This window comes from Bubalus bubalis, chromosome 1, assembly GCF_019923935.1.
Source record: "Bubalus bubalis isolate 160015118507 breed Murrah chromosome 1, NDDB_SH_1, whole genome shotgun sequence".
Classification (NCBI taxonomy): Eukaryota; Metazoa; Chordata; class Mammalia; order Artiodactyla; family Bovidae; genus Bubalus; species Bubalus bubalis.
The window spans coordinates 102,687,513-102,703,879 of record NC_059157.1 but is presented as its reverse complement, the minus strand read 5'-3'; the positions used below and the strand labels follow the sequence as shown (position 1 = coordinate 102,703,879).

The 16,367-nt window shown below is 35.4% G+C and overlaps 1 protein-coding gene across 1 annotated transcript in view; it reads left to right on the top strand.

Moving 5' to 3' along the window:
* ATG3 (autophagy related 3) overlaps positions 1-16,097 on the top strand; it is a 34,977-nt gene extending 18,880 nt beyond the window's left edge. Inside the window, exons 5-12 of the mRNA XM_006074016.3 lie at positions 2,333-2,440; positions 5,131-5,180; positions 7,251-7,332; positions 11,320-11,354; positions 11,592-11,747; positions 12,407-12,534; positions 14,244-14,312; positions 15,827-16,097. Coding sequence (XP_006074078.1) covers positions 2,333-2,440; positions 5,131-5,180; positions 7,251-7,332; positions 11,320-11,354; positions 11,592-11,747; positions 12,407-12,534; positions 14,244-14,312; positions 15,827-15,908 — 710 coding nt within the window. The 3' untranslated portion in view covers positions 15,909-16,097. The remainder of the gene's footprint in view (positions 1-2,332; positions 2,441-5,130; positions 5,181-7,250; positions 7,333-11,319; positions 11,355-11,591; positions 11,748-12,406; positions 12,535-14,243; positions 14,313-15,826) is intronic.
* The last annotated feature ends 270 nt before the right edge of the window (positions 16,098-16,367 follow it).

Sequence of the window (16,367 nt, the reverse complement as noted above, 5' to 3'; positions counted from 1 at the left end):
CCCAGCAGTGGGATTGCTGGATCATAAGGCAGTTCTATTTCCAGTTTTTTAAGGAATCTCCACACTGTTCTCCATAGTGGCTGTACTAGTTTGCATTCCCGCCAACAGTGTAAGAGGGCTCCCTTTTCTCCACATCTTCTCCAGCATTTATTGCTTGTAGACTTTTGGATAGCTTCCATTGTGACCGGCATGAGATGGTACCTCATTGTGGTTTTGAGTTGCATTTCTCTGATATTGAGTGATGTTGAACGTCTTTTCCTGTGTTTGTTAGCCATCTGTATGTCTTCTTTGGAGAAATGTCTGTTTTGTTCTTTGGTCCATTTTTTGATTGGGTTATTTATTTTTCTGGAATTGAGCTACAGGAGTTTCTTGTATGTTTTTGAGATTAATTCTTTGTCTGTTGCTTCATTTGCTATTATTTTCTCCCATTCTGAAGGCTGTCTTTTCACCATACACAAAAATAAACTCAAAATGGATTAAAGATCTAAACAAAAGACCTTCAGAAACTATAAAGCCAGGACATGGAAGCAACCTAGATGTCCATCAGCAGATGAATGGATAAGAAAGCTGTGGTACATATACACAATGGAGTATTACTCAGCCATTAAAAAGAATACATTTGAATCAGTTCTAATGAGGTGGATGAAACTGGAGCCTATTATACGGATTGAAGTAAGCCAGAAAGAAAAACATCAATACAGTATACTAACGCATATATATGGAATTTAGAAAGATGGTAACAATAACCCTGTGTACGAGACAGCAAAAGAGACACTGATGTATAGAACAGTCTTTTGGACTCTGTGAGAGAGGGAGAGGGTGGGAAGATTTGGGAGAATGGCATTGAAACATGTAAAATATCATGTATGAAACGAGTTGCCAGTCCAGGTTCGATGCATGATACTGGATGCTTGGGGCTGGTGCACTGGGAGGACCCAGAGGGATGGAATGGGGAGGGAGGAGGGAGGAGGGTTCAGGATGGGGAACACATGTATACCTGAGGCGGATTCATTTTGATATTTGGCAAAACTAATACAATTATGTAAAGTTTAAAAATAAAATTAAAAAAAAAAAAAAAAAAAAAAAAACAAACTCCTAGAGGAGAACATAGGCAAAACACTCTCTGACATAAATCACAACAGGATCCTCTATGACCCACCTCTCAGAATATTGGAAATAAAAGCAAAAATAAATAAATGGGACCTAATTAAAATTAAAAGCTTCTGCACAACAAAGGAAACTATAAGCAAGGTGAAAAGACACCCTTGTTGGACCTTTTAAGTGGACTTCATAATTACTATCTTTTCAGCTACTTAATATCAAGTCTTTTTTAAACCTAAGTTTTTCATGGAAGGTATAATTGATACTGCTTTTGATATCTAAAATCTCAAAGCTAGAGGTTTTATTATCCATTGTATCATTGAAAGATTACCTGTAGGCACAAACGTGTTTCTGAAACAAGTATTTATGAAATTAATGAGGTTATTATGAAGCTAATTTGAAAACAACATCAAAAGGTTGTTACAGTCACAGTCTAATGACATATAACAATGCATTGATTTGTGTTCTACTCATTATAGGAAAGGCAAAATATGTACAAAACATCAGTTTTTTATTTCCTACAGTATAGTTTTTGATTAGATTGGTCATGTCTATCTTGCTTGTTTTTAAAAAAAATCAAGAGATTAATAGCATTTTGTTGACCCCACATTGTAATGTTTTTACCTTATAATTTTTCAGTTTTAGGCTTATATGAATAATACCTGTTGATCGAAGCATATGCTATATGAAGAACTTGGCACCAATTTGTGTAAGAGAGTAAAGTTTAGCAGATTAGTGAACTTTACACTGGTTTATCCATTATTAATAGCTGGAGCTTAAATACAAATTATGAAGCTCATATTGAAAGTTACTTTAACGTTGTAAACCAGAGGTCACCTCTACCACCTCTGAGTATGACAAGTAGTGCCTCCATGTTCTGAGAGTAAAGTACTAAAATGATATGTTATTCATTAGCCTGAGGTTGAACAATGTCATCTCTGACTTCAGGTTTGCTAATCACAGATCATAAAGGTAGAGCATACTTTGAACACTCTCAGTAGAGCCTTTCTACTTGTCTTCTCACAAAGCTATTTAGGGAAAGATAAGTGTCATCAAATAATTATATGTCTGTTGATTGAGTGTAACTCTTAAATACTCTTATTAGAAATAAAATATATTCACTTAATATTTTGATAGTAGGAATATATTTTATGGAATAAACTCTCTTTTAAAAATGGATTTACAGGAAGCAGAATATATCCTAGTAACTGCTCTTGGCATTTCTTTATAGTTCCATGCTACAAGCGGTGTAAACAGATGGAATATTCAGATGAATTGGAAGCTATCATTGAAGAAGATGATGGCGATGGGGGATGGGTAGATACTTATCATAATACAGGTAAGAGGAGAATAGAATGGCATGTGTTTAATTTGTTTTAAACTCTTTTGCAATCTTTTATAACAGCCTTGATTTAAAAAATAAAGCAACACAAGGTATAGTTTTGTACCAGAAGATTTTTACCTGAAAAGAAGCTGGAGAACAAATTAGGAAAAAATGCCTTTGGAGTGTGCCACATTTTATAGTACTGTGCTACTTGCCACTACGCACTGCCAAATATACCATGAAGGCAAAATTATTGGTCTCAGTTGAGATTCACTGCAGTAGTCAGAGGGCTAAATAATCTGCACAGGAAAAAGTACCTCTTTCAGTTCGTTTTTCCTCTGCTCTGAGTAAAGGACACTGCCATCTGTTTCCTTAAATGATTCAGAAACAGATTCAGGACCTGAGTTCCTTGAAGCTTTCTTGTTCCTTAATGAGTTGAATATTGTTATGTCAAGGCCTAGAGAAAATAGCAGTTTGAACAACTTCTTAAAATAATTTCAAAATCATCCCTTTTCCTCAACTGAATAGTGCTGTTAGACTTTTTGTATGTTTTTTCCCCTGCATCTTCCCAAAATCTTTCCATTTTTCTGTTTTTGTCTTCATTACTGGAAGATGTGGATGGCACGTCTGTAAGAAATTGCCTGTTGATAGAGTAGAGCCACTGGTTATAGCACTGTTTCTGATGTTAAGTTAATGAGCCTCTCAGTTGTCTAGTTGTATTCCTTAATCCCTGTCCCAGAATCCAGGTGCATATTTACAAAGGCATTCATCACAGAGATAAGCAGGTGTTGGAATGATTGTGCTGTGCTGTCCTTAGTCAGTTGTGTCCAATCCTTTGAGACCCCATGGACTGTAGCCTGCTAGGCTCCTCTGTCCATGAGGATTCTCCAGGCCAGAATACTGGAGTGGGTTGCCGGATATCCCTTCCTCCAGGGAATCTTCCCAACCCAGGGATTGAACCAGGTCTCCACATTGCAGGTGGATTCTTTACGGTCTGAGCTACCAGGGTAGCCCAAGAATACTAGAGTGGGTAGCCTGTCCCTTCTCCAGGGGATCATCCTGACCCAGGAATCAAACTGGGGTGTCCTGCATTGCAGGCAGATTCTTCACCCACTAAGCCATTAGGGAAGTCCTTTTACATGATTGTGGAAGCTAGCAATTCTGAAATGTAAAGGACAGGCTGGCCAGCAGTCTGAAGACTGGTAATGGTCAGTTGATACAGCTAGAGTCTGAGGCCAGTCTGGAAGTAGAATTAATTCCTCTAGAGACGGTCTTTTTTCCTTAAGAAAAAAAGTCTATTAAGAGACTAAGTCTCTTTTTCTTAACCATCTGCTGATTGAATGAGGCTCACCTACATTATGGAGAGTGATCTGCTTTACTCTTTAAGTATACTGATTTAAATGTTAAGCACATTTGAAAAATAACCTTCAGAAGTAACATTTAGACTGCTGTTTGATCAAACTATGGGATACAATAACCTACCAAGTTGACATAAGAGATTAACCATCACAACTGGAACAGTGTTACCTTCATTAGAATCCTTTCAGCTTTCTTTTTCTTTTCCAATGTGTCCTCCTTTTAGGAGAGTCTGATTTAATGGGATGCTACTGCATTATATTTAGATGGATTGAAGAGGTTTATTTTGTTGGTTTCTGTGAAGTAGTCTTAGTGAGTTGTAATAGAAATCCATTATGTTAATAATCATACCTATTATAAAATAATTTCTAGAAAAACTAATTTGATATAAAAGCTTTATGCTCGAGCTATGGATTGTGACTGACATTTTCTATTTGAAAGTAACTCTTTGGATTGGATATATTGAACAGATATATCAAAGCTTCAGAAGATAAACAAAGGAGCAAAGCATATTTTGTGTTTAGGGTTTTTTGTTTTTTTTTTTTCTTTACTGTTTCCCATCCTTGTTGAATCATTTGAAAACACTGATGGACATCTTGAATTAGAAATATTATTTAGCTGACTTATGATCCTGCCATCTTCTTAATGTCACCTTCATTAAGATAAGTGGTTTCCAAGGTAGCTGTTTAATGAGGTACAGTGGACAGAGCACTGAACCGAAGAGCAGGTGTGGATTTGAAACCCAGGTTCTTCATGTAACTGTGAGATTTATACAAGTTTCTTTCTCTGGAGACTTCATTTCTTTATAGGGAGAAACCATTACCGTGACTACCATACAAAACAGTGTTTGTGAGGACTATATAAAATACAGAAGCAGTAAAATAGAAAATCTTATATAAATCTGATGTGAATATTACTTCCTTTGGATGCCCTAGATCTCTGAAGCAAATAACATATTTAACATAACCATTATCTTATTGAGAAAATTTCATTGCAGGTTATATGACCCCTATAAGTCTCTTTACTTTGTGAGAATATTTATTTTGCTAGGCTCACACAAGGGAAGTAAATAAAATAAATGAAGGATACTAAATGAGGAAAGATAGGCTAGGATAATTTATGGTAAAATATTAAACTGATATTTTAAAAGTTATTTAATTTTGAGAAGTACCTTTGTGATTATTTATTCCCATTAGAGTTCATTTGTAAAAGTGCTACTAACATTGCTTTCTCATTTCAGAGAATTTTGAGAATTTAGATAATGTTAAAAGTGTTTATATTGCTCAAATCAGGTAAATTGAAGATCTTTACAACTTAATTTTAGTTATTTTCTGCTGAATTTTAAACAGGTATTGCAGGAATAACTGAAGCAGTTAAGGAGATTACACTGGAAAGCAAGGTAATGGTTAATTAGTTATGTTTTTAAATTCAGTGACCTAGTTATTCGCTTTTGTATTTATTTTGAGGTTATTCATATCATTCATATGCAAACTCTTACTATCAGTATTTATTATCAACTCTTTTAAATTCCAGCTATTTTATTTCCTCTCATTTTTCTGCATCAGTATACCAAAACACTACTGTTTCCCAGAGCTTCTCTTTTCTTTACTCTGTCAAATGGTTAAGAAAAACATTTTTTGAGACTGTAACTGGTTAAAATCTATAAATTTTTACTATTTGGGAAGCTTTCTAGGCCAGTTTACAAGAAATGGCTTTTTATTTTTAAACAGAAGTCCCACACATTCTCTAAGTGGAGGTTTTTGAGGGGATGTACTTACTTGCTGATTACTGTAATAGATTGCTGATATAAATATCGTGTTTAAATTTGTAGTTTAAACATTGTTTTAAGCAGTTTATTCATTTCCTCTGAAGTTTCTTAATTTACTGCTAATTTGAGGGATTCTTATTTTTTGTTCTGTTTTTCATTTTGAAAATTTAAAGGAAGCTTTATAGCATCCAAAATCATGACGTTTTGAATGAGTGAAAGCTAAATCAGTTGGGTTATATTGTATAGATTATTTGAAGGAAGGGTAAAAATATACAATTGGGTAGAAATTTTCTGCTTGAAACTTTTCAGTAATTTAGACTATCTATATTAGCTTTTCATTTCTAAAGAATGATTATAGTTGTCTTCATATTTTTATATAGTTGTATGAAATAATATAAAATAATGCAAAACACTTTCACTTTTATATTTTCTTAACTATTTTGTTAAATAGTCCATTCTCTTAGAGGATAGAATATTTGACAGAGTAACCGTTCTTTTTGTCTTTCTGAAACAGCTGCAGCAGTTCCTAGTTTAAGATCATCGTCTTTGTGTGTTTTTGTCACTTGGATCTTTTGGGATTTGTTACTGGGGCTTAACAGAAGGTGTTAAAAACCCAAACAAGGTTTCTTCCCAGTGTACAATTTAATGCTTGCTAGGGATTACGGTTCAGTTCATTAGTCTGAGAATTCATCCTTTTGAAGTTCTGCTTTTTGGAGAATTTGACTAAGGAGAAATTACATAAATGGCTTTGCTGCTTCAGAAGCTCTTGTTTATTCCAGCGATTAATGTGTATGGATCAGACTTTGGGAATAATAAATGGCAGAGTGTGGATCCATTGTTTTGATAGGTTTATGATAAACCCTCTCAGGAATTTTTAATAAACTTAATAATGGTTAATATGGTACTTAGTATCCCACTTAGCATTCTCATGTCTTACTAATGGTTGAGTACTTGGAATAATTTACAACTAGAATTTATCTTCCCTGTCATTTCCTATTTAATACAGAATTTACATGATTTTTTTTTATAATTTAGTGCTTAGAATACATACTATTAAAATTATAAACTAGGTGAAACTAAACGTCCAGTTTTTTGACCTACTACATTGACTTCAGATTTTTAGAATATTAATTTTGTGAAAGTGATAATTGTATATTATATTAGGCTTGTCTTTGGTTAGCATTATGTTATTTTGACGCAGATATAGTTAAGAAATTGAACTAAAATCTTATGTGTTATAATAATTGTAATTGCTTAATTCAACCAGGAATGTCAAATTAGAGAATACGATAGTATTTGATTTATAATAATATTAACATATAAATGTATTGTGATTTATAAATATATATATATATTTTTTTTTTCCTCTCCTTTAAGTGTAAGAGTTAACTTTGAACTGACTTTCTAATACTAGTGAATTGGTTAGCTAGAAATATTGTTTTGTCAGAAGTGCAACCGGCAACAATTTTTAAATGACTCCTGGTGCTTCTATACTTTTTGTATTTTTCAGTCACAGTGGTTAGCACATGGTTTTTAATGATTGGTTTATGGGTTTATCATATGAAGTAGGAGTTTTTTGAGTATAAGAAATATCTCATCATGCTTGCTTTTGCAGTGGTTAGCACTGTGGTGGCATGTGGGTGCTCAGTATTTGAACTCATGAACATATTTAAATGACTTTAAATTTAATTAATTTCAAAGGACAGTGTAAAACTCCAAGATTGCTCAGCTTTATGTGAGGAGGAGGAAGAGGAAGACGAAGGAGAAGCTGCAGATATGGAAGGTATTTGTGTTATGGATTTGTTTTAATCACAATAGAGTATTGATTGTAGAATATATGTAATTGGTATGGATTAAGAATTCTACTTTATTGAGTTCTGAATTTTAACATTTAACAGCCTAGAGAGGATTTGTTTAGTTTAAATTTAATCAGCGCAGAACTTACCTTGCTCTTGGACTTTACGCAGAGCATGGCCTTGATAGCATTATTTCTGCTGGATCAATTTTGATCATAAATATTTAATGCTGGAGATAGCCATAAGATACAGATTCTTAAGCTAATTCCTAAATTCTTTCAGAACAGAAGAAAATTTGTTTAGGAATTTAGTATTTTCTTTTTCCTTTTTGATAGCATCTTACTACTTAAACCGTATGATAGTTATTCTTAATGGGGCCTTTTGAATCCTCCCACTGCTTCCTAAGAATTGGAAGTGCCTTCCTAGGATTGCCAGTTGAGAGTTGAGACTTAATGTGTTAGTAAATCATTGTTACAAGAGATTGAAACCCATTGTACTAACAGAACACAGTAATACAGGTCTAAAAGTATATGGCTATTGAAAACTTCATATTTTATTAGCATGATAATCTTTAATATGAAATGTTCAGATATTTAAAAGTAGATGGAAGAAATTGCTGTCACCAGGACAACCGCTCTATTAAGCCCAATCTGTCTTTATAGTACTTACCTTCTCTGTATATTTGATTCTGTTAACCTTTTCCTCCCTTGGTTTTCATGACATGGGATTTTCCTCCTCCTTTCTTGACTGTTTCTTCTAAGTCTTCTTCCCAGGCTCTTTTACTTCTGCTTAGCTGTTAAATGTTGCTATTTTATGGTGTTTCACTCTCTTTTTCTGCTCACTCCCTACACTCCCAGGTAGATTTTTATCTACTCTTGTAACTTCTGTAATTGGAGACTGTAGTCTGGCAGGAAGAATGGTGTGTAAAATGCATTAGATTTTCTATGAGGGTTTAAATATGAATATATATATGTACAGAGAGAGGGTTAGCAGTTGGAAAAAAGAAGAGAATATGAAAAATGACAGGGCAGGCATTTTGGAGGCTGTAAAGTGGCCAAATCCCCCCAGTACCTAGAATTTAGTGAGATAGAATGCAGAAGTAGAAGATAGTATCTGTAGAGATGGCAAGTGGTGTCTGCTGAAGAAGCAGTGGCAGCTTAGCCTAATGAACCAGAGTTTCACTTAAAAAGTGAAAGTGTTAGTTGCTGAGTTGTGTCTGACTCTTTGTGACCTCATGGGTTGGACTGTAGCCTGCCAGGCTTCTCTGTCCACGGGGATTCTCCAGGCAAGAATACTGAAGTGCGTTACATGCCCTCCTCCAGGGCATCTTCCCAACCCAGGGATCAAACCCAGGTCTCCCACATTACCAGAAGATTCTTTTACCATCTGAGCCACCAGGGAATCCTTTGACTTAAAAGTACCTTTCAAAAAGAATAAGTACCTTTCAGTTTTGTTTCCTAAATTACTTTTGAGCTTCCATGAAACCTAGCTGTATATCTGTTCCTGGATTCTAGTGAGAATTTTATCCTTATTTCCATGCATACTTCTATTCATTGAAGAAATCCAGATGAGTTTACTTGTAACCACAATTGATCGCAGGAAACTCATATACCATGTCTACACTCAAGACATCCATGACTAAACCCCAACCCAGATCTACTTGTTTAGATTGATTTCCACATGGAAGTCTCATAGTTGTCAGACCACCTTCTTGCACAAATGCTCATTTCTGGATTCTGTCTCTGAATGGTATACAGTTGTTAAGTTGGAGCAGGAAACGTTATGAATAAAGTACTGTTTTAGTACTTCAATACTTTGGCCACCTGAGGTGAAGAACTGACTCGTAAGAAAAGACCCTGATGCTAAGCAAGATTGAAGACAGGAGGAGGAAGGGGATGACAAGAGGATGAAATGGTTGGATGGTGTCACTAACTTGATGGACACGAGCTTGAGCAAGCTTCGGGGGTTGGTGATGGACAGGGAAACCTGGTGTACTGCAGTGCATGTGGTCGCAAAGAGTCGGACATGACTAAACAATTGAACTGAACTGAACAGTTTTTAGAGTTCAAGCTATAGAATTGCCTTAAATATCTGACCACCTTCTAGTATGTTTGTTACATTTCCCTTGGATAGAATTAAAGAAAGAATTGCTATATATGGAATTTTGCTTAAAAAGTGTCATTGGTACCTAATATAACAGTTAATTTTCATCCATTTTTCAGCAAATATTTATTGAGTAAGACAGTGTCTATATACTACATTTGGTGGTGGAGATAGAGCAGTAGACATGATCTCAGAGAGCTAATATTTGATTTAGGGGACACAGACAAAAACAACAGATAAAGCAAAACATAAACTGTCTCAGATGGTTATAAGTGTTAGGGAGAAAAGTAAAGGCAGGCAGAGATAGGGAGTCTTGTAGTAGGATGAGTGTTGTAATTTTTAAATAGGTTGGTTAAGGGAAACCTCACTGAGGATATGCCTTTTGAGTATAGCCTGACAAGTAAGCGGACAAACTGTTTGATTATCTGAGGAAGAGTACAAAGGCCCTGAAGTGGGAACACATATGACTTATATAAATACTGCAAGGAGACTCCTATTTTTAGAGAGGCGCGAGGGAGAGGGTAATAAGGCATGGAGTTAGAGAGGTAACCTGGGAACCAGATGGTGTAGGGCCCTGGCTTTAACTCTGAGATGAGAAGCTGTTGGGGTTTTTTTAAGTAAAGGAACAACAGAATGAGATTTTAAGATGGCTATGACTGCAGTGTTGAGAATAAAGACTGAATGGGTTTGGGACAACAGTTAGGCGTCTATTTTGATAATCTAGGCAAGAAACGACTGTGACAAGGGCTCAGGTGGTAACTGGAGGTGATGAGAAACTGAATATTCTAGATATTTTGAGGGTAGGGCCAAAAGAGTATTTGTTGCTGGAATGAATGTGACATGAGTGGTCACGTGTGACTCCAGGGTTTTTGACCTGAGTGTGTAGAATGATGTTATTCAGATGGGGAATGAATGGCTTTGGAGGGGAAGTCAGGAGCTCAGTTTTTGACATGTGATACTTGTGCTGCCCCCTAGTCATTCATTCGAGTCATAAACAAACAGTTGGGTATCAGTGTTTGCAGTAAGGGAATAAATTCAAGAGTCGTCAGCATTTAAAGTCATTAGGACTAGATGAAATCTTTAAGGAAGTTGGTGTGGATGAAGAAGAGGCAAGTTCCAAAAACTGAGCTTTCGGTTACTGTAGATGTTGAACAGGACCAGCATAGGAGATAGTGAAGGAAAAGTTAGTGAGGTGGGAGGAAAGCAAGGAAAATGTAGTATCTTAAAGGCTGAGGAAGGAAAACATTGCAAGGAAGAAGAAATAAATTACGCCGGATGTTCTTAAGAGGCGAAGAGTTGACTCATTGAAAAACACCCTGATGCTGGAAGGGATTGGGGGTAGGAGGAGAAGGGGACGACAGAGGATGAGATGGCTGGATGGCATCACTGACTCGATGGATGTGAGTCTGAGTGAATTCCGGGAGTTGGTGATGGACAGGGAGGCCTGGCGTGCTGCGATTCATGGGGTCGCAAAGAGTCGGACACGACTGAGCAACTGAACTGAACTGAAGATGAAAACCAGGAATTTACCACTGGGTTCAGCAAGTAGAAGTCACTGATGACCTTAACGAGCATGTCTTATGCAGTTATATAAATATCCTTGCGTACCCTATGGAGTCACCAAGGACTCGGTAGTATTATCATGCCACTTGGTATTAGTAATAGATCAAGCCTCAAGTATGCTGACTTTCTCTGGCACTGTTAGGTAGAGTATCTGCTTCTTTAGAAATATAGAATTAGCTCTCATTTATTCAATATCTTCAGTCGAAACTAAAGCAAAAACCCAGGTTTTGCATTCTCTGAAGTAATATGTAATTTGGTTTAGGAAATTATTTTGAACTTGATTAATCTTTTGTTGCTTTTTATAACAGAATATGAAGAGAGTGGATTGTTGGAAACAGATGAGGTTTGTAAATCGAGTTTTCTTTAGTTAATTTTTAATGAGTGAACTTGGGGATTAGTGTTCCTAATATCTTGATCTATCAAATGAGTTTTTTATGTGTACATTGTTTATAGCATGTAACATTTTAGCTTTGAATTTTGTTATATCTGCTGTTGAATAAAAAATACATAGGATGGGAAGATTTGCCAAAACACCACATAGTGATTTTAATGGTTGTAAATTTTTCTCCACTATTACCAGGCTACTCTAGATACAAGGAAAATAGTAGAAGCTTGTAAAGCTAAAACTGATGCTGGAGGTGAGGATGCTATTTTGCAAACCAGAACTTATGACCTTTACATCACTTATGATAAATATTACCAGACACCACGACTATGGTTGTTCGGCTATGATGAGGTAAAACTAAAGAAAAATTTATTTTAGTGTAAATATTTAAAATTTGAGGGTTGAATTCTTTTGTCAATAAGTCCATGGGTATATATTTTGGCCTTTAAAGTTTTAGGAATCATTTGTTTTGTAATTTTGTGATTAATGTTGAATTCAATTCTTATTTTGAAGAAACGAGGAATTATTCAATGTGAAACAACACATTCACATCTGTTTAAGGATTAAACAGAAATAATCTGTTAACGTTTATTCCTTGGTCCCTAGAGCTTACCCCTTCGAAATGTGAGGAAAATTGAAGTTGGTTTGTAATAAAGGAAAACTAAAATAAAATTAACTTGTTTTAACTTGTCATTCCAATGACTATAAATGGAAAACAAATAGGCCTAAAAGATGTTATAAAGTTATAAAATGTTTTGATAGCTCTGAACTTGCCTTTTTGTGGACTTTTTTCTGTATTAGATGATAGCTGATGTCACATAGCCTTGATGGACAGACTCTCTTTCCTGCCTACTTGGTACTTTGCCCCAAATGATCTGGTGATTCTAAATAGTATAGAATTTGAAATTGCAAGTGATGTGGAAGGTGGGGCTAAAGTATATTTTTAAAGACTAAAGTTTAGGCCTAAAAGTTCTTAAACAGTAATTTCAAAGCATTTTTTATGGTTTCAGCAACGACAGCCTTTAACAGTTGAGCACATGTATGAAGACATCAGTCAAGATCATGTGAAGAAAACAGTGACCATTGAAAATCACCCTCATCTCCCACCACCTCCTATGTGTTCAGTTCACCCATGCAGGTGTGTGTTGTGTGTGTGTACACTTCATGGATTTACCACTTGAGAGTCTGTATAAACAGTGTCTGAACAGAAAAAAATTTACTTCATAAATAAAATTCTGTTGTCTTCCTTAGAAATGTTTTTGTGTTTAAGTAATATATAAGACCAAAAAAAAATTTATCAATTTCTTCTAAGTTTCATTTCATTAAGAATATTTTTTTGTTCTTTGTGTGTTGTGTTACAGTGTAGATTTTTGTGATTTTACTCCTTTTATTAGCTCAAGAATATTTTGGAAGATTCTTTTTAGATTAAAAAATACTAATGGTTTGCTCTGTTGTGATATCTTTCTGTGAATGTGGAATATAAAGTTACTGCTGCTGCTGCTGCTAAGTCGCTTCAGTCATGTCCGACTCTGTGCAGCCCCATAGACAGCAGCCCACCAGGCTCCCCCGTCCCTGGATTCTCCAGGCAAGAACACTGGAGTGGGTTGCCATTTCCTTCTCCAATGCGTGAAAGTGAAAAGTGAAAGTGAAGTCGCTCAGTCATATCTGACTCTTAGCAACCCCATGGACTGCAGCCTACTAGGCTCCTCCATCCATGGAATTTTCCAGGCAAGAGTACTGGAGTGGGGTGCCATTGCCTTCTCCGATATAAAGTTAACTTTGTGCTTTTTCTAGGTGACCTATTAATCTCCTTTTATTGGTTAGTGAAGGGAAATGTGTGCAAAATTTCTATTCTCCTCTACTTTTCAGTTAAGTTTCCAACCCTACCAAATCAAGTACATTTTCTAATTTGGTATTTCTTTGTATCAGTGTGTTTTCACAGGGCTAAAAAAGTGAAACTGAGTCTATATACATAATCAAGGCATTTTAGGCCTTGCCATTGGCTGCTTCAGATTATGTCTTCATATTCTCAGGGCCAGTACATTTACTCTCATCTTCTAAGTTGATTGCCTCTGTCATGAAGGTTGCATTCAGAGATTGAAGTAGTGTTATTTAAGCCAGGATACATATAAAAGTTCATTTCTTCTGTATGATGCCCTTTACTTAGTTAATTTGCTCAGGTAATTACTCTGATATCCCCGTTTTATGTAGCATAGGAGATTTACCAGTTGGCCATGAAAAGATTTGTGGAAAACTTTAGATAAAGATCCTTTATATAAAGGCAAAATATTTTTTTCTAAATAGAATCATATAATTTTTATCTGAAAAAAATATATATATGAACTTTGACCAACTGGCTTTTCTTTAACTGAGTTGTGGCTTATTCTCTATTAAATATTTAAGCAGTCAAAATCACAGCATTATAAATACTTCTTTTTTGTTGTTGTTTTTTACCAACCGTTTTCATGTAACTTTTTTGAATTTGTCTGGTTGGATTCTTGTTTATTTCTCAGAGCAGAAAGCCCTTGCTCTGCAGTTGTGCCCTGGTATGATTTCCCTTTCTCTGATTTTCTGCCCTACCCCACTTCCGCCCCCATCATAGGAAAGCTAACTAGTTCCATTGTGTTCCTTTGTGACTACCATAGCTTTTTAAAATTAGCCCCTCCCCCAGTAAAATTGTCTGCATGACTCAACAGTCTGGCTTGTTGGAGAGTAGGGAGGAGAATATTTTGCATAATTACTGTTATATATTAAAATCACTGACAGTAAAAATTTTCACAAACAAAAACTTGCTTTTCCTATTTTGATCCAGTTGACCTATACTAATATTTATTCTTTTGCATTTAGGCATGCTGAGGTGATGAAGAAAATCATTGAGACTGTTGCAGAAGGAGGGGGAGAACTTGGTGTTCATATGTATCCTTACCTGTCTGTGTATGTGACTAGAGGCAAAGTGCTTCTGGGATTTTTTTCCCCCTTTTTGAGAAATTTAGCCCCTCATATGTGGAAATCTTAGTGGGAGTCTTTATTTGGAAAATGTTGCACTGTGATAGTTCTGGCCTGGTTCAGTTGTTGAGCAGGTATCCCTGTGTGAACCAGTTCACTCTTCTTTGTTACAGAGCCTCAGAGCAATATGTGCTTCTAGGTAGCAGGTTGCCAAGTACCTTTGTTTGTTCAGAAGGCAATGGCTGAGAGTATGCAATTCATAACTGTTAACTCTTGATGGGAAAGAAACTCAAAACACTTAGTCTGTTGATGAAAGACGAGTAACCTATGAATTTAGAGGATAACACATGAATATCTTTTCCTCAAGATATATTCCTAATTTAGCATGTTATCAAAAGTGTAGTTTCCTATCAGGTAAAAAGTAAAGTTGGGTTTTGTCTGAGATCTCTGAAGTGAAGAAAAGTAAAAAGCACATGAATTCTATTTCAGGTAGTCTTCAAATACAGTATTCTCATTTTTCTCCAGATATGAGCACCCGTTTATTTTTCTGGGGTTGACAAGAGGAATTAAGTGAACTACTGGATCCTGAAATACACGTGCCCATAGCCTGGATTTGTGATAAGCAACCAAAGTCAGTGGTTTAAATACCAAACAGCTTAAATGAGTGGTTCATGCCACTCACTGTTAGATGTAGACTGAGGGGTTGCCACTGTCTTGGAACTATAGATAACATGAGCATTGCCAACAGAATGTGTGTCCCTCAGAGAAACACTGAGCTGGTGTGATATTGAAACAACCAGGAGTTTTTGGTCCAAACCAGATTTACTGTTGAAAGCCTATTATGCATAATATGAGTATTCATTTCTATTTTTGAAGCTATATAGCAACTTGGAAGACTCTATGTAATTCTAATTGAGTCATCAATTAAAAATTAAGCTCTTAATGTTTCTAAGTGCAGTGGAACATAGGAAAAAAATTCAGAAATTTGTTAGACAGTCCAGTATAGCAGATTCTATGGCAGGTACCTATACTAACCAAGAATCAGTCCTTATAGAGGATTTTTACCTATTTTTTGTTCTTTTGCTTCAGTATTTTTATATTCTTCACACTGTCTCATTTTCTAACATACTCTAAAAAACTTATAGGCAGTAAAAAAGCCATTTCCCACTCATTTAAATATGTGCAACAATGTCCTTACTTATATATTAAAATATATGGGCTGATAAGAACTTGTACTCTTTAAGAAGTCTTAACATGCAAATATTAAATCGGGATAAGTCAAGCATTCTTAAAGTTGTAGAGAGCCTTGTGTTGAATAGACACCAGCTTGCATGAATGAATGTTTTTTTTTTTTTAATATACTTGATTTAAGATTCTGTCTTCTATAAATTTTCTGAGGCGTTACTGCTTAATAAAATGGATAATTACAATGTTAGCTTAAATCGGAATTTACCAATCTATTTTCCTTAGCTAAAAACCTTTAGGTATCTTCTAATTTTCTTGAAATTTGTACAAGCTGTCATTCCAACAATAGAATATGACTACACAAGACACTTCACGATGTAACAGAGAGTATAGAATCTACCCTAATTATTGGTTCTGATTTTTAAGGAATTAACCCATAGATGTGACCATTGACCATATTCACCAATATGTACAATTTCTCTAATAAAGAGACTTATGTTTATGCATTAAATAAAAAATGTTCCACTACCAGCCTTATTTGTTTAATAAAAATGAGTGTATGAGTGTAAAGAGACTGTTTTTCTTGCTTCTTATCAAAAAGGTGGTAATAGCATTTTCTTAAATAATAATTCTTTAAGTGTAGAAATATATCATACAGAATGATGATAAGAGTATTTTTGGTTCACATTTATGAGGAAGGTATTTAAATGTGTATTTGTGTGTGAGAGCTGGGACTAGAAAATACTGCATGCTAGACTCCCTCTCCCTTCTTTTCTCTTGCTCTTTGTTCCTTTTGTTTTCCCTCTATCTCCCTAAGTCTCCTATCTGCTAATAGTTAAC